Source organism: Odocoileus virginianus, chromosome 18 (genome assembly GCF_023699985.2).
Source record: "Odocoileus virginianus isolate 20LAN1187 ecotype Illinois chromosome 18, Ovbor_1.2, whole genome shotgun sequence".
Classification (NCBI taxonomy): domain Eukaryota; kingdom Metazoa; phylum Chordata; class Mammalia; order Artiodactyla; family Cervidae; genus Odocoileus; species Odocoileus virginianus.
The window spans coordinates 691080-710201 of NC_069691.1; the positions used below are offsets into that span (position 1 = coordinate 691080).

General features: G+C 41.8%; 1 protein-coding gene across 3 annotated transcripts in view; it reads right to left on the reverse strand.

Moving 5' to 3' along the window:
* Positions 1 to 903: 903 nt before the first annotated feature.
* Positions 904 to 19122, reverse strand: part of TDRD7 (tudor domain containing 7) — a 93494-nt gene continuing 75275 nt past the window's right edge. For all 3 annotated transcript variants that reach the window (XM_070480225.1, XM_070480224.1, XM_070480226.1), the window contains 5 exons: positions 13165 to 13299; positions 10707 to 10817; positions 8081 to 8583; positions 3513 to 3673; positions 904 to 1385 (listed from right to left, as the gene is read on the reverse strand). In XM_070480225.1, coding sequence (XP_070336326.1) covers positions 1165 to 1385; positions 3513 to 3673; positions 8081 to 8583; positions 10707 to 10817; positions 13165 to 13299 — 1131 coding nt within the window. In that variant the 3' untranslated portion in view covers positions 904 to 1164. The remainder of the gene's footprint in view (positions 1386 to 3512; positions 3674 to 8080; positions 8584 to 10706; positions 10818 to 13164; positions 13300 to 19122) is intronic.

Here is a 19122-nt window from a genome sequence, read left to right on the forward strand (position 1 = left end):
GAATTCACAAGAGCCACTTTGTGCATCTTTTCTCAGCTCACACTGTTTCCTGGAGCTCCACAACAGCAGGGGTATTTGTAACACAGGAATCAGCAGACACTACAGGTCAAGGCTCACTGACCCCCCCCCCCCACACACACACACATACCCACCTGAACCAGCTGTCCAGTATTTACCAGGGTCTGACTGGACAGATGACTAAGATCCCTCCCTCCAGGTGCTCACAGTCTATTTGGAGTGATTGGTGCAGACAACTATTGATACGGTAGGAAGCTCAGTGAGGTCTGGGCACCATGAGAGGCAGAGCTGGAAGTACAAAGCTGGGAGTAGGAGGGGAGTCGGGGAGTGGAACCAGACAAGCCTGGGAAGTCCCAGAGGACACCGACAGACCAGCGCGGTGCAGACAATATGAGTGAGGCTGAGGGAAGACAGCAAGAGTGGTCTGGAGGAGAGGAAGCCTTGCTTGAGAACATCAGCAGCCCCGGATGAGCATGCATGGGGTTTGGGAAGCAGATGAAGGCTCAGTGTGACTGCTGCAGGGAGAGCAGTGGACAGGGAGTTGGGCAGGGAGATGGCAGAGGCCTGGGTTCTCGGTCCACACTCTCTGGGCAATGAGAAACGACTCGAGATTTGGGGTGATCTGGAGTGAGGGAGGTGCTGGTCTGCCTGGGCTGTTCCTCCAGCTGCACCACTAGTAGCAATGCTGATGTGAAGACTTGGGAAAGACTTCACATGGTGTGGTGACCACCTGCTTTGGGACCTGCCGCTGTACTAGGGCAGGGTGACATCATGAAATTCTCAAGCTAACTGGAGAAGGACTGAGCACAGCAAGGAAGAAAACATGAACAGGAGAGGGAAAGCGGTCTTTAAGATCATAAAGCCGAGAAATTTTAAGATAATCAGTTTTTGTATTGATAAACATTTTAATTCTAATATTATAGTAGTAATTCAAGTGCAATTCTCTTTGAAAAGTCAACTCCGTTAAAACAAAACTTGTTAAATATCTTTCATCAAACATAAGCTTAAAAAAAAAAATAAGCATATTCTTTTCAACTTCCCACAGCAGTGAAAGCCATGTAGCAGAGGTAATTTTTTTTAAAGCCTACTACATTTTTGTTATTGCTAAAAAATCTGAATTAGTTGTCAAGGTCTCAGAATCAGTGATTAATTGACCTTTGAAAGCTCTACCAGATACTCTGACATAAAATCATGAATCCAGATATCTGTGTCTGGCAACGATGTGTCCACTAAATAGACCACTACTTTCCGGTCCCAAGGGTTAGTGTTTTCCATAACTGTCTGCACCAGTGCCACCAGAGGTCTCTTCTCCACATGATTTCGAAACACCATCGAAGCCTCCTCAGACCACTGGTTACACTTCACTCCTAAGAGAAAGACAAGGATTCGAATATCAGTGAAGGGTCAAAGGAGCCTTTCTTTGATCTGTTATAATGGAAAACTATTTAGTCAGTGGCAAAGTAGCTTAAGCATACCAGGTTAGACTTGCCTAAATGAAAACAGAGATGCCAAACAATCTTAAAATAGTCTTGCTTATAGTTTTTCTATTCCAAATGGAGTTACTCCTATAAACCTTCAATTACAGACACTAATTTCATTTGAATGTTATAAAATGAAGTTATAATAAAGGCTGCCCATTTTCCTAAAGTATACATAGATAACAGACTGATGATGAGAAAAATATTAATGACATTTCTCTTAGTCACATATTTTTTTCTGATGAACCAGATAGAGTTTAAAAAAAAAAAAGATGAAGAGGAATTAATACACTTCCAGTGTTTAAAGTCACATACATCATCATGGTAAAAGCACTGGAATGAAAGTCTGGAGATTCAGTTAGTGTTTCCAGCCTTCCTCTATGAAATGGCATGATCTTGGGGAAACCAGCTAATCTTTCATGCCTCAGTTTACTTTTCACAAAATAAAGCGGTTGGACAAGATGAATTTAAAATCTCATGCATATCTATTAATAAATCCCCATGACTTTTATTTATTTATTTTTCATTTATTGTTATTAGTTGGAGGCTAATTACTTTACAATATTATAGTGGTTTCTGCCATACATTGACATGAATCAGCCATCCCCATGACTTTTAAACTTGAGAGCTCAAGTTAGAGAATTCTGAATGAGGTTTTAAAACAAAACTGAGACAAGGATTCTGTATTTTTCAAGAGATACCATTAAGCTAATAAAAATTAAGTTCACTTATGCTAGATTAGATAAACTATAAATTATGCCCCATAGTGATGAAGGTACGGGAGTTTCGTATATGATTTTAAAGACCTATCAGTGAGTGGGCTAAACTCTTGGATTATTAAGAACTTCTGATGAGAGAAGCCTAGGACAGCCTGTAAACTACTGCTTCAGCGACGGTAACAGAGCCTGAACCTCCCAGCACGGTTTGAATTCAGTGACGAGAAGCGCGGCAGAGCCCCCCACACAGGGAGCGCCACGGAGCTGGCGTGGGGATGATGGTGCCTGGCACCCCTCACTCACAGAGACACCTTCACTGCAAGGGCCAACTGCCACGTTCAGCAATAGGTGTGGACAGTAAAACCTGAACATTAAGACGTGAAAATGCAGCCATTCATTATTTAGAACGTTGAGTTCAGACAAGGCCGACGGTAGCCATGCCACACGTAAGATGCCAGTGTTGGTTCACATCTGCCTACCGTGAGAGTTTCCTTGGAGGTCTAGGAGGAGACAAAGAAACTGGCAAGTGAGACCATCTCTATCTATCTATCCCTATCTCTTTAGTAAAAGCTGTCAATAAGAATTTATATACACAATTGCTCTCATTTCTGAGATCAAGTTAGTTCTGCCACTACTAAGTATATGAAGTGAGTGGGGGTCAGAGAATGAGGGCGGCACATGTGGCCATAACTCCCCCACACCCCAGCACAGCAGGACACACGGCCCAGATGCTTGGAGATGTCGGCACCCCTCGGCCCTCCCGACCTCCACACCCTCTGCTGATGCTGACAGCTGTCTGGGCAGAGCTTCAGCTACACGCCCACGTTAACTACTGGTCGAGGGCACACGGAGGGGCCACCGACACTGCACTGCTTTCATAGAAGATAAAAACACATCTCACCAGATACTATCATAAAGAAGTACCACTCTATGCTTATGAGTCTAGCTCCTCAGATTTTATGACAGTCAGTGGGCTAGTGTGAGTGTGCTGAGATCACACACTTCTGTGCTGTTAGTTGCAATGCAAATGTTGGCCATGAAAATGGTCATATTTTACAAGCCAGGAATGTTTCATAACTGTGAAAGTCCATTTTGTAGATGCATTATAATTTATGCAATAAATTATGAAATATTATTCATGCAATGTTCTCCTGTTGGTTGTTTCATTGTTTCCATTTGTTTACTTTGGCTAGTATATGCAGCTGTGGGTTTTTCCTTAACACTACAATAAAAGCACAAACAACCCAGATGTTCAACAATACCCTGGAAAACAATGACGTTCAGACTCCCCAGAACTTACCTGCTAACTGCGCAGTGACGGCTTGGAACGGCAGCTTGCGGAACATGTCCGCCAGCGGCTGCACTTTCCTCATGCTGACTAGCTCATGCTTGCCATAGTCCAGCTCGTACACGGACACCAGTCCATTGGTGAGGATTCCTTTTAAGAGCACCCTGTGCCACCTGGATGTGTGTGGGATTAAAAGAGAAGAAAAAGTCAACACTTGCTTTAAGGGCAACATTTTTTTTTATAAAAAGAAAAATTAATATAAATGTTGTTCATCAAAATATAAAAACAATATTGTTATAGAAGTTTTTAAGGAGACTGCTTCTTCTTTTTCCAGAGGTTACTATTTTCTGTTTTGCCACTGGCTCATCTGATGGAATGTGTTCACTCAATACCCTTTTACAAGCCTCATGGAGCTGATAAAGGAGAACCACCTCTAAGCAGGAGGAAAGAGTGGCATGGAGGACGACCAGGACAAGGCTAATGGGTCCCTTCCCTCTGATGGGGAGACAGGAGATGGCCACAGGTTTGGAACAAGGCCCATGTGTGGTGGGCTTTCCAGGTGGCTCAGTGGTAGAGAATCCACCCGCCAGGACAGGAGACACCGGAGACACGGGATCAAGTCCTGGATGGGGAAGATTCCCTGGAGGAGGAAGATTCCCTGGAGGAGGAAATGGCAGCCCAATCCAGTATTCTTTTGTGTGTGTGTGTAATAAAGTTTTATTACAGTATAAAGGAGATTAGAGAAAGCTTCTGACATAGACATCAGAAGGGGGCAGAAAGTACCCGCTTGCTAGTGTGAGCAATGGCCATTCCAGTATTCCTGTTTGAAACATCCCATGTGCAGAGGAGTCTGGTGGGCTATACAGTTCACAGGTTGCAAAGAGTCGGACGCAACTTAGTCATGCCATGTGTGAAAGACAGAAAGAGGAAAGCGAGCCAGGGCTAGCTGAGGACAAGCAGGAGAAAAACGAAAAGACACAGAAGACTGTGCAGGGCAGGGTGGAGCAGTGAGGTGGCTACTGTGCATCTGGAAAGTGAAGTGTGCGGAGGAATGGAAGAGAATGGGAAGCCAGGTTGGGAAAAGAGGACAAGAAGTTTTGAACACTGATTGATCATTTTAATTTTGCCAAGTAAGGAATTACAAACCCGAGATAACATGAAACACAAAATTTAATCCACCACCTAAAAAAAGAACTTATAAAGGATATGAGAGCACAGTGTGTGGGGGGGCAGGGGGGAGGGAGGAAGAAGAGTATGATTTCAGACCTCAAGTTCAAGAAGTGAGAAAGGAATTCACATGAATATACGTTCCTCCTCTGGACCTACGTCATCTCAATCAAAATGAGAAAAACCTAGACTTCAAAGTTTAGGTATGAAGGACCATTTTAAAGTCCTATATCTTGACTACATGATTAAAGAGTATTATTACATCAGGAAAAGGATGATTGTCAATAATGTCTAAAATGAAAGTGTCTCTGCTCCCGAAAGGTGTGGGTCAGGCTCTGCCTTGGGCAGCAGACCCAGCCACCCCCTGAAACAAGATTACGAACCACAAGCCCAGGGGAACAGCAGCCTCATCACTGCAACACAGGCTGGGCTGGGGCTGGCTGGAGCAACCGATTCCCCAGCCAGTGCACGCTGGGTGAAAACAGGTACAGGAGCCCACACACAGATGCTATAGCATGAACACAGTACGAAAGCTACAGAGAGACTGACTTCAAACATTCTATGTGATTGAGCTTCTGGGATGAACTCCAGAAGCCTTCAGATAAGCCCAAAGTGCGGGAAGCAATAATCCACGCACCACAGAGACAACAGGGGGACAGAAAGGTGTCATAAAAAGTTCATGAGCTCTGGGGGCCAAAGAGACCTGAGCTGGAGTCCCATCTGGGCCACTTTCCCATCATGTCACTCTGGGCTCTTCATTTAACCTCTCTGTGCCTCAGTCACCTCATGCGTTATGTTTAGTTTTAATTTACTTGCAGAAATAATACATTTTAAGTACCTAACACATTCATTTGGCATATAACAGGCACTTGGCAAATGGTAGCTATTATCATAAGTATTATTCAAATGAAGATAAGCTGTGCAAATAAGACTTAGATTAATCTGAAGAGAAATTTCCATTTGTGGAAATGCCAGTTTGGTGCAGGCTCTAAGTATAATTTGTGTAAGTATAAAAGGAGATATAAACATTTGGTTTCCACCAATATCACTGTCTTTAAACTGTACCAGGCAAATGACTGACAGTGGCCTGTGCTTTCAGTCTATAAAAAAGGTTCAGAGCAGTGAGGAGAGAACCATCACGTGTTGCATTTCTATTTAGCTTTCAATTTTCAAAACTAACTGCTTAAATAAGGCTTCAGTTTTGACTACATTGCCAATTTTAGTACAAGGCTGCATGTGGATCACCTGGAGAGTTTACTTAAAACAGATTCTGTGGTTCCACTGTCTGAGATTCTGACTCAAGAGTCCTGGGGTGAGGAAGGGGAGCCTGCATTTTTAATAAGTTGTCTAGGTTATTCCTATATTGTGATAACTGTGGAAACCACTGTAATCGAAAGTGTATGTGAAATTCCTAAGTCTTAACTTGCCAGAGCTGAGAACAAAGTTGAGTAAATAGTCCTGGGTTGTAAGCACGATAGAAGGTCTAAGCACTTTAAACGGATTCAGTTTGTAAAGTTTCAAAAGATATTAGATAACCTCTTCCTACAGGAAAGGCATCCCTTGATTATTTAGGACAAGTTAACTGATTTAACCCAAGAGTCCTCACTCAGTAGAGCTGTCAGACCCACGGAGGTGTGGGGGTGGAGTCTGAAGTCCTGAATACAGTCTCCAGTGTTTGGGTGCTCTTCACAGGACCCTTCCCTCCAGTGGGAGCTCCCCACCACTAGTCACCATTAATCTGCTCCTCCTGAGTTAGCATCAATTTGGCTTTAACTGTGATTAAACTACCCAACAGCAATTCTGAAGGGTAAATTTATACTATGTTCCTGTATTGAAACCCATTTATGCTTATGACTATAAATAACATGACATAGTAAAAATATTTTTTTAAAGATGAAAAGCTGTGACATATAACTTGAATGCCTTTCAGAATGAAAGCTATTATACTTTTCACTTTTGAGTTAAAAATTTTTTCTTCTCCCATAAAAATAGAAAAATTCTATAAATGCCTATGGTTAAGTACATATACATACATAACCATACGTAAGTATGGTTAAGGTATTTATCATAAGAATGAATGAAAGTACTTTCTAGAAAACATAAGCAGTTGACCTTTTAAACTGAGTTTAGGGGTATGTGCCTATGTGTATGTTGGGACAGGAAGGGTAGGGGGAGAGACAGTTCTTTGTGTGGATCCAAATGTGCAAACAAGAGAAAACAGACTGAAAGTGTTCAACAGAGCCTCACTGTCTAATGGCCAAGAAAGAAAGTGACGTCCGCTCAGTCGTGTCCGACTCTTTGAGACCCCAGGGACTGTCACCTACCAGGCTCCTTCGTCTATGGGATTTTCCAGGCAAGGATACTCGGATGGGTTCCCATTTCCTTCTCCAGGAAATCTTTCCGACCCAGGGATTGAACCCGGGTCTCCCACTTCGTAGGTAGACACTTAACCATCTGAGCCACTAGGGAAGTCCAGTGTCTAAAGAGCAGTGAAATATGAGTTTGCTGCACCTTACAAAGGTGGCAAAAGCTCTCTAGGAAGCAACCAACTGCCTATATAAAAAATCCTATAATCTTTAAACAAGTGACTTCTCTTTCAGAAATCTACCCCATAAATAATCAGAGAGTTGAACAAAGATTTCAGTTCAACATTATTTACAACAGTGAAAAGTCTGGGGGGAAAAACCTATAAAAAAGAAAATGGTAAGTAAATTATGATTTCTCTTTATGATAGAATATTTAGCCATTAAAAACATTTATGAAGAAATGATATCACATGAAAAACAGTTCACAGAATTATGTTAAGTGAAAAAAGTAGGTATGAAATTACATATAGTAATATACTAATTGGAGAAATATGTATAGGAGAAAAACCTAGAAGAAATATATAAGTAGTTTAACAGGGGTTATGTTGGTTGGCTGACCTTGTTTTCTTATACTTTTTTGGATTTTCTAAATTTTCTCCAGTAAATATCTTATTTTTAAAATTTAAAAGTCATCCATAAAAAACATTATTTCCTAAATAATAAATATAAATACTAAATATTTTTTCTCACAAGAAAGTAGAAAAAATGTTTAAACCTTCACTTCTGATATAATTAGGTTTTAACAGGAATATGGTCATTAGATTTTCAGCTAAATGACATCATTTTAAATATTAGAAAATCACATAATTCACTGGTCTTGCTTCACATTCAGAATTCCCATTTGCAGAGCTCCAAATGGCACTCCAGGATCCTTGCCTGGAGAATCCCATGGAGTGAGGAGCCTGGCGGGCTGCAGTCCACGGGATCCCAAAGAGTCGGGCACGACTGACAGACTATCACAAGTTCCCCTGCAGGGCTAAGGGCTCTGGGTACCACTCTACAGATTTTTCTTAGGAGGAGAATAAATGGCTCTGTCTAGGGACCTACTTATTCTCCACTTTGGCAGCATACACTTGGTCTTTCTCCACGGCCACGTGGCGCTCCTCAGACACACTGTAATAGAGAATCATCTCTTCCATCAGAACTTCCAGCTTGTGTATCTCCTGCCACGGCTGGATGACAAAGTAGCCGGGGTGACAGGCCACAGGCACGTACACGTCCATGTGCTCCCCTGGCTTGGATAAGTGGACGGGAGGTGGCAGTTCCTTTGTAAAGAAAGAGCTGGGGTGGCTGACCACAGACTTCTTGAGGACATCCGTAAGGCTCTTTCTGAAATTCTCTCCAGGGTTGCCCAAAATGGGTGTGTTCGCACTTTTGGTGTTGGGGGAGCTGGCTCCACTGGATATGGCACTCAGAAACACATCCTTCTGATGTTTCCACAAATCTGCATTTGTAATCTGGCGATTGATACTGCGGTGAGGATCGGGGAAGTTCTTGGGGGTGAATAAATAAATATGTGCGATACCTCTGGTTTCATCCACTTTTGTAACCTTTGGAAAACATAAAACACCAATTTAAGAAATCCAAGTTCATGGTGGATTCCCAGAAGTCATTATGTTAACTTTAAATATTAAAAAACAGTACTCTGCAAAAACCCAACTTGCTAAAAATCAGTTTGTTTAAGGTCAGATGAGTTGTCTATCACAGCTGGAAGCAAAGAATAAGCTCGTAGATCCAAGCAATCTAGAAACCAGTAGCACCTTGTAGAAATGGAAAATCTACTAACCTCTAAAACTGAAAATACCTATGACTTGCTAAAGGTCTGATTCTTATTACCATGACTAATTTTTTTAAAATTAACAATATGTGAAAACACTCCAAGCAGAAAGGATATCATCATGAATCCCCATGTGCTCCTCAGCCAACTTCAACAATAAAAGCAATAAAAATAGCAAAACATCCTAGAAGCATTCTGTTTAGTGCTGGTGCACCCTCAGACAGGGAGGGGAAGGAAAAAGCTTCGCCTTTCACGTATCTTTTGAGACCTTGGGTCCAAATTCCTTATTTGGTCCTAATATCTGTTCTCACCCCTCTTCCTCTTCCCTAGTTACATAAGAGGAGAGGGGCCTTGGGAGAAAAAGAGGAAGAAAGCTCCACTGAATAGGCCAAAAGGAGTCGCCACGTTGCACCTTTTGCCCAGGAGACCTCCGACGACCTGTCTACATTCTTCTGTTGGCAGTGGGGGAGTCTGCACAGAAGCCCCACACGCTGGTAACTGGGACTAGGCTGCTGTGTGCCCCCGAGGGCTGGGTGTCTGTTAATTCTTCTCACTAGCTCCTCTGGTTTATCTCAGGAACAACAAAAATGAGACACTTCTATCTTTGATCAAACTGGGCTAAGAAATGAAAGGCAGGAACACAGACGTGAAGACAAGGAAGCACCACATGGCAATCCTTCTAAAGTCATTTACCTTAAAAGTTTTCCTTGTAGCAAGAGGAGTCAATTTAAATTCATCCTTTGGAGGGTTAATGAAGTACTGACTGCAAATTCATTTTGATATTAATGGTACAGAAACACTCTTTCAAACATCAACCACTAAAAATATTTTTATTGACCAATACCCTGGCTTTAGGAGCTGAAAATGTAGCTGAGAAAACAGTATTTGTGTAGCAATTGATGAATACAAAATGGTACATAACAGTGTGACTGTACATGATAAGCCCTAGAGGAGAATGCAGACAGGAGAATCAGTGTGGGCTAGAATAACTGAGAGATCCTCATGAAGAGATTTCTCAAGGACATTTCACTGTTAACTGTTACATGCTTATATAAAATGATGACACTATTTACATTAGCTAAACTAGAGAAATACTATCTCACATTTTTTTTTTAATGTTGCATTTCTATTCCTGGAAATATGAGCAGTGTTTTTGATAGAAAGATTGAAGAGTGTGAAAAAGAAACACATTAGTGAAAGAAAGAAAGCAGTTTATATAAGTTTTAGGAAAAGAGACAAAAAACCAAGATGATAAGCAAAATTTGTTTATAATTCATTTTACTTTAGGAAAAAAAAGAAATACAGGACTTACTTAAATGGTCTTTAGAAAGATTTATCAAGAAATATATGGTCCAGGGCTCCCCTGGTGGTCCAGTGATTAAGAATCACCTTGCACGCTGGTCTGGGAAGGCCCCGCATGCTGTGGGGCGACTTGTTCCCGTGCCACCACTGCTGAGCCCTTGCTCCCCAACAAGAGAGCAGCCCCTGCCCTCCCAACTGCAGAGAAGCTCGGGCAGCAGGCAGACCCAACACAGCCGGAAAAGTAAACATGCATAAATAAATCTTAAAAAGAGAGAGAGATATGTGGTGCTTTGTTGGGTACTTAATTCCTTATCATGGAACAAATTAAGAGCTGAAAACTATCTGCTACTTTATTAATAATCAATAAATTATATAAAAGGTTTAAACATAATACTACAGATACAGGATAAATTCTTAAATAAAAATTAAACCACAAAATGTCTCATAGCTACATATGTAATCAATCTCCTAACTACAAAAGTGTGTCAGATGTGAAAACATCAGTTTACAGGAAGATAAAATTCTTTCACAAAAACCAAACGAGTCCTTTTGGCTGACAAGCTCCCATTTATCAAGACCATTAAGATAACTAACCTTAATGCTACAGTCTGAGCAATTCAAAACAGAATCTCTTAGCCAAAGCACAGCATCAGGGGTCCACATGCCAATAGATTGTGGAAGATCTGCTAAACAGCACTTGATAGCCTGAAACGAAAACACAATGGAAAAGAGGGCACACCATCTTAAAATAGGTACTTAAGAGTAACGTCAATATTATTTTCATACAACTCAAATGTTGCCAAGACAGAAAGCAAGCAACAGCTAATAGTGACAATCACAGCTCTTGGGCTGGAGCGTCTGTATTCCTATTTATATTACTACCATTATCTTTATTCCTATGAGCCAGGGTTATAAAGGCCTGGTACGGACTTCTCACTCTACAGTACAAGACTACAACACTGGCAGGCTAGTGTTGCCATCTGATTTTACAGATGGTAAAACAGACTCAGACATACTAACCTGCTTAAGTAAGGTCACAAAGTCATGAAGACAAGATTAGGACTTATATTGAAGTCTTCACTCTAAGTCCAACTTAAAAAAAAAAATGAAGTGTCATTTGGAGGAAACCTGACTCACTGTAGAACTCTTTGTGGAGATTTACTGCTGAATGAAGGATTTCTGGAGTACCTCAGGCACTTGTGCTCACTTTTTTGAAGGAGGGCTTCCCTTGTGGCTCAGCTGGCAAAGAATCCACCAGTAATGTGGGAGACCTGGGTTCTATCCCTGGGTTGGGAAGACCCCTGGAGAAGGGAAAAGCTACCCACTCCAGTAGCCTGGCCTGGAGAATTCCATGGACTGTAGCCCACAGGGTTGCAAAGAGCCGGACACGACTGAGCCACTTTCACTTCTGAAGGAGGTTGTTATGAGAATTAAGAAGGCTAAGAGAAACTGAAACCCACTGATACCTAAAAGCCTCATTTTCACTGAGGCTTTCTACCTCCCACCATCACTGCACAAGCGTCTGTAGAATGTCTACCTCAGGGAGGAAAAGATAACCCCAGGGACTCCCTCCAGTCTCACGGGAGCCTTTGAACTGATGGAGGCAGTTTTGTGAAGGATATCAAACTCACTTCCAGGATCTGACATTCCTCCTCTCCCTCTGCGCCCAACCCTCACTGTCACGCCTCTCTTCACCCGTGAGGGCCCCCGTCTCCCACTGTGCCCCTTGGATGAGGCTCCTTTCTGGGTGTGGAGGTCGCCGAGAGCAGAGAGCGCGGATTCTGCCTGGTGGGCATGAGGGAATGAGGCCGGCTGGGCCGGGGCACTGGTGAGCTCACACCCTCCCCTATAGAGAGTGGCACTCCCAAGCTCCCTTAGAGCACTGTCCTGTAACAGGGCCTGCTCAGTACAGTCACATTTTCTAGTTTCAGAAGATAGAAGCAAACGACTAACGCATTTTAAAACACTATACGAGCCAACAGCTCAGATCCAATATTCATGGGTCAGCCTTGGCCAAAGGCGATCCATTTGCTTCTCTCAGCCTCTAGGGAGATGTTGTTATAAAGGTTCTCCCAACTTCACAACGATCAAATGACAAATCCAGTAAGGTTAACAGAAAAAATTATAGTGGCTTTTACCAAGATGGTACACTTTGCATAACCTTCAGACACTCAGAAGCAGCAGGACAGATCCCCCTTCCCCTCCAGCCTCGGGAGCCTTTTCTAGGTAAGGCTGGCCCTGGATGGGTGTTTTAACAAGGGGTACAGAGGCCAGAGGTGTTCAAACTTCTTATCATTTGGATTTCTATCAAGAGGGGAATGATAGCCTGCAGTTAATCTTTTCAATGAAACCTATGGAAGTGAAGTGAAGGTTGCTTGGTAATGTCCAACTCTTTGCAACCCTGTGGACTATACAGTCCGTGGAATTCTCCAGGCCAGAATACTTCTCCAGGGGATCTTCCCAACACAGGGATAGAACACAGGTCTCCTGCATTGTAGGTGGATTCTTTACCAGCAAAGCCACAAGAGAAACCCAATGATACTGGAGTGATTAGCCTATCCCTTCTCCAGTGAATCTTCCCAACCCAGGAATCGAACCAGGGTCTCCTGCCTTGCAGGCGGATTCTTTATCAACTGAGCTATCAGGCAAGACCCCAAAATCTATATGGAAAAGGTTAAATATAAACATATCCAAGACAGGTTACTTAATTAAGAACTCTGGAAGTAAATATTGACATATAATATCCTGAAACTGTGCAGAAGCCAGCACTGTCATCCAATTATTAAAACAGAATCTCTAACTGGACAATATAGCCTGATGACTCAACATGCTTGAAAAAAACATTTATCAAACAACATTCTCTAAGTCTGACTGGCCTTCTTGTCTAAGCAAAATTTTACATCTGAAACCCAGTCAGTCACTGCACATTTGGGTCATTTCCAGTCTTGCTGTAAGCTCAGTCATTACCAGAACCTGAGAGAGCATCTCACAATGTGACCATGAATGCGCTCAAATTCCCCCCACGCAGTTTCCCGGGCTGCACATACGGTACCTGGGGCGGCACTGAGATCATCTCTTGGAGAAACCGCGGGGGGATTTCCCTGAGCTCGGACACTTTCACAGACGTGACGGTGCCGGCGTCCAGGAACTGCACGTCAAGGGCCCGGCTGCTGTGCACATTTGTGATCTGCAAAGAGACAAGTGTTGGCTGATTTATTAGCATACCCAATAGGCCAAAATGGTTCTGTTCAATTTCATTCTGCACAACTCTAAAATGCATTATAAAAAACAACAAAAGGCTATATGCTGGTTAAATTTTCTCTTATTTTAAAATGTACTTGTTTCTCAAATAGGTATTCTTTTACAATAGAATTGACATCTTGCTGTTAATTCATAAATATAGTAATAATTACTATGTTTACAACTCTAGGACACTACTGATTATAAAACAATTTGGTATATGGTATATCATTATATGCTGCTGAGTATAAGATGCAGTCTGTTCTCCAAAATATTAGCACATGAGGGAGAGAAAAACTATTGTGTCGCAGTAATGAGGAAATTAACAGAATTCAGAGACAGAATTTCACTTGTAGTAGGTAAATACTATATATTTTTAAAACATATTTTGCTATTTTGTAGCCTAGTCAGAAAGCCCAGTGATAATTTGTATCATTTGGCCTAACTACAAATTGGAACTAAGAAAGTCAGGTCTCCAGCGTTGCAGGTGGATTCTTTACCATCTAGCCACTACGGAAGTCCCAGAATACTGGAGTGGGTAGCCTATCCTTTCTCCAGGGGATCTTCTCCATCCAGGAATTGAACCGAGGTCTCCTGCATTGCAGGTGGGTTCTTTACCAGCTGAGCTACCAGGGAAGCCCAAGAATACTGAATAATCACCCACCTGTGGTCAAATGGCAACATCACATTATAAGATTCTGGATGTATCTTTAAATGCCCAGTTTCCCCTGAAGTCGCTCAGTCGTGTCCGACTCTTTGCGACCCCATGGACTGTAGCCTACCAGGCTCATCCATCCATGGGATTTTCCAGGCAAGAATACTGGAATGGGGTTGCCATTTCCTTCTCCAGGAGATCTTTCCGACCCAGGGACTGAACCCTGATCTCCCGTATTATAGCCAGACACTTCACCGTCTGAGCCACCAGGGGAGTCCAGTTTCCCCTAATATGCCCCCAAAATGCCACTGTGGTATTTGCCATTGTTAAATATTTGTGTGTGTTTGGGCTTAGTTGCTCAGCTGTCCAACTCTTTATGATCCTTTAGACTGGAGCCCACCAGGCTCCTCAGTCCATGGGATTCTCCAGGCAAGAACACTGGAGTGGGTTGTCGTGCCCACCTCCAGGGGACCTTCCTGACCCAGGGACTGAACCTGTGTCTGCTATGTCTCTTGCACTGCCGGGGGACTCTTTACCTGCTGAAAGGCTTTCCCTTCACCATCAGAAAAGTCCCTTAAGTATTTACATTGGCCAAATACAACCCCACTGGGCTAAGATTTCACATCTACAACTGCACGGACTGCTACCTAAGCATGGTGGTGGTGCTTTCAATACGATGACTGTCAAGAACTGGGCCACTCTCAGCTTGAAGTCAGATTCACCAAAAGTGAAGCCTTTTTCTATTGCCCCAGGTAATGCCTGATTAACAGCATAAATTTCTAAACCTCTTAAGACATGATAAACACAAACAGTTCCAGGAACAATATTTTAAAATGTTATTCATTTATTCATACACACATACTGAATAGATACATTGGTATGGATGCTTGCCATATCCAGGCATAAGTGGGCTACAGAGATATACCACCCCTTCTCAAAGAGCTCCCAGTGCTATGAGAGAGGATACAAATACATGCCATACTATACTGTAGTAAGGGTGATAATGAAGATATGCATGGGGTATTATGAGAACACACAGGGTGGTTAACTGATCCAGCAGGAGGTAGATGTCAGAGCTAGCTTTCAGGAGATAGGAAAGCCTAGAATTGGTACTTTTTTTTTTCCCCAAAATTTACTTTTCTTATTTTAATAAAATGCCTACACTATAGAACATTTAGATACCTAAAAAGAATGATATAAAAATCACTTGTCATCTACTATAGGTTACAGTTCTCTGTCTAGTCTTTTATTTATGATTCACAAAAATTAGATTTACAAAAATTACAACATGTTTGTAGATACTATTTCATAGTTGACTGCCTTTCCCACAGTGTCTCATAAAAATATTTCATGTCATCTGTCTTCTATGTAATTTTACTTAAGTCTATCCATTGTGACTTATCTAACAAATCAGTTTGGATAATTTGTGTAAATTTTCGTCACTTTAAGAAATTATCATGTTTATTAGATACGAGTATTTCCTTTTTCACAAACTGAAGTTTCATAAGTTTCACAAATTTATGTCCTCTCAGAGCTGGACCCTAAATGATGAATGGGAGTAAACCAGATTAGTAGGAGTTTCAGTCAGTCAGTTCAGTAGCTCAGTCGTGTCCGACTCTTTGCAACCCCCTGAATCGCAGCACAATGAATCACAGGTCTCCCTGTCCATCACCAACTCCTGGAGTTTACTCAAACCCATGTCCCTTGAGTTGGTGATGCCATCCAACCATCTCATCCTCTGTCATCCCCTTCTCCTCCTGCCCCCAATCCCTCCCAGCATCAGGGTCTTTTCCAATGAGTCAACTCTTCGCATCAGGTGGCCAAAGTATTGGAATTTCAGCTTCAGCATCAGTCCTTCCAATGAACACCCAGGACTGATCTCCTTCAGGATGGACTGATTGGATCTCCTTGCAGTCCAAGGGACTCTCAAGAGTCTTCTCCAACACCACAGTTCAAAAGCATCAATTTTTCGGTGCTCAGCTTTCTTCACAGTCCAACTCTCACATCCATACATGACCACTGGCAAAACCATAGCCTTGACCAGATGGACCTTTGTTGGCAAAGTAATGTCTCTGCTTTTTAATATGCTATCTAGGTAGGTCATAACTTTCCTTCCAAGGAGTAAGTGTCTTTTAATTTCATGGCTGTAATCACCATCTGCAGTGATTTTGGAGCCCCCCAAAATAAAGTCTGACACTGTTTCCACTGTTCTCCCCATCTATTTCCCATGAAGTGATTGGACCAGATGCCATGATCTTAGTTTTCTGAATGTAGGAGTCTAGTTAGAGGCTAATTGTGACATTTCAAATAGAGGGGAGAGGATGGGCAAAGGCACACACGTATTTCTCACATGTGGTGACTACAAGCATTGTGGTTACACTTGAGTATCAAGTGAGAGGCCAGCCAAGGCAAGAGGTGAGGCTGGGAGACAGGCAAAGGGAAGGTCAGCAGAGCCAGACATGTCTTCAAAAACTGAGACTTCACTCTGCAGATAAGAAGCCAATGCCAAGCCTCAAGTAGAAGAACGAGGTGGTCTCCTTTATGAAACTGCTAATGAGGCTTTGGGGTCTGGTAAGTTTGGGTTTGGGCTTCCCTGGTGGCTTAGACAGTTACATGTCAATTACCCTACTTATTAGCTGAGTTACCTTCCTCATTAGTACAAACAGAGATAACAGGGTTTTGCAAACATTAAAGGAGATCAGTCATGTTTAACGAAGTAGTGCTATGGAAACAGTAAATCTCATCATAAGCTGGATGTGTTACTATTTGCATTTTGGGCTGCCCATTCTTAGTGGTACAGAGCTTGACTTGAGGAAGACAACGGTGAAGGCAGAGGAAACAGTTGGCATGGTGCTGCAGTGACCTGGGCAAGAACTGGTGATAAGTTACATTGCGGGGTTGAGGAAGATGTAGGATTCAAGATAACTCTTAACAAACAGCCTGAATGGCTGCACAAAGGGACTACAGAGACATGGGAGGAAGGTAAGGATGGGGAGAAAGTATTTTGGCTTCAGACACAGAGAACTTAAAGTTTGTGAAATGAACAATTAGGATGGCTTTTTGCTTAAATCTACAGTTCACCAGGGGCTGGAAATGAATTTGGAAGTCATTAGGGCTGAAATGGAACCTGAAACTACGAGATAGGATTATCCAGAAGGATAAAGAGGCGGAGAAGACTGAGAAGCTAAAATAGGACTTGGGGACACTGACATTTCAGAAATGGGGATGGAGGGAGGTTTGGGGTGAAAAGTAACAGAAAGAATCATTAGACTATCACAAGGAAGGTTAGGATCTGATAATATGGTAGCTTAGTGAGAAGAGAATTTCAGGTTTCACCACTATTTGATGCGAAGAGGTTTGGAAAGACAAGACCTGAAAGATACTAATTTGACTGCATAATAAAGATGCTTTTACAAGAACAGGCTCTCCAATGGAGTGTGGGCAGAAGTCAAGTGTCTGTGATTTAAGACTGACTGGAAGATGGTGCAGAGTGAAGGCTGATCACCTTTACAGGGAAATGGAGAGTAATGGCCTCTGCATTGAATAAAGTTGGCTGGATGTATGGAATCAGTTCAGAAAATGTATGTGCTAAAGTTAGACAAGTTAAAATGTCAAGAGCAAATACATCACTTAAGTATCTGCTTTTCATTAATCATCTTTTCCTAACTTTCTATGCATCGTTAAGAGAATGAATACCTCTGCTACCTGAAAGGTAGATAATCACAATTTGATAGCAATAAAAATAATACTAGATATTTATCTAAAGTATTTGAGCATGCAATGAGAAGGTATTTGCCAAAAAGGTATAACCTGATTATAACCCATGGAGAAACTAACGTTGAGAGATACTTTACAAAATATCGCCATTCTTCAAAAGGCCACAAACAACAAGGACTGAGGAACTGTCAGGTCAGGAAACGAAGACAGGACCACTGACCACAACGTGGAGGACCAGCAAGAGGACCTCTGGAGGGCAGTCTGGGAACGTCAGTATGTTCTGCAGATGAGTTAATAATATTGCACCAGTGTTAATTTCCTGGTTTTGACAATGGTTATACAAGATGCTATCAATTGGCGATGGTGGGTAAAAGGTATATGGAAACTCTTTGAAATATTTTTGCAACTTTTTAAAAGTCTGAAATAATTTCAAAATAAAAGGCTTAAAAATTAAGTATTTATGCATTTATACATTATACACTAAACAGCACAGAGCTTTAAAATTCAAATAATGTTGTGTTCTTTTTAACAAGTCACGCTTTGAAGTTTATAGCTAAGCATATAATTTTTAGTCATATACCCAGATCTCGACTTTCTAAGACACATTCACATTAATGACAATAATTATTTCGAAATTGATGCTTTTATTGAAGTGGTCATGATTAAGACTTACTAAAAGGGAAAATCAGTACAATTAAGTTATCAAAATGTTGCTATGTTATATTAAAACTCAATAAAGCAATGATTCTTACCTTCTTAGGGTTGGTTTCTTTCAGAATCTTATGAAAATTATGAATACTTTCCCTCCAAAATACATCATACACACATACACATACACACACACAATATGCATATGATTATGGTAGATGGGTTCAGGCACCCCCTGTAAGTAGAGGTCTTTGCACCTTGGTTAAGAACCACTACAACAAAGGAAAAGCAGGAAAAATGAAATTGAGCCCAGATTTGCAATTTAGTAACTGAGGAAACTAGGTTTCAAAAAAAAAAAAAGAAGAAGAAAAGAAAGAAATAGAAAGAAATAGCAACCACAAAAATCCAAAACCTGCCTCTGAAAAACAAAGAAATATATGATAAAATATAACAAACCTCTTTTAAAATTCATAACTGAGCTTGCAAGAAAAACAAAACAATTATTAGGCACTGGAAACAGTATATGAAAACTGAAACCCAAGCAATCCTAGGCAAGGGGGAGGGAGGACATGAGACTCCCCAAGAAGTCAGAACTTTCAAAGGGCTACCCCATTAAGGGAGGGTGACTCTGGAGAGCACCTCCCTACACCCAGAAATCCAGCTCCTAAATATGCACCCTGTGAGATGTGCAGGGGGAGTTTCCGGGTAGCAACGTTTGTGACAAAAATTTTGACCCAAGCTAAATATCCT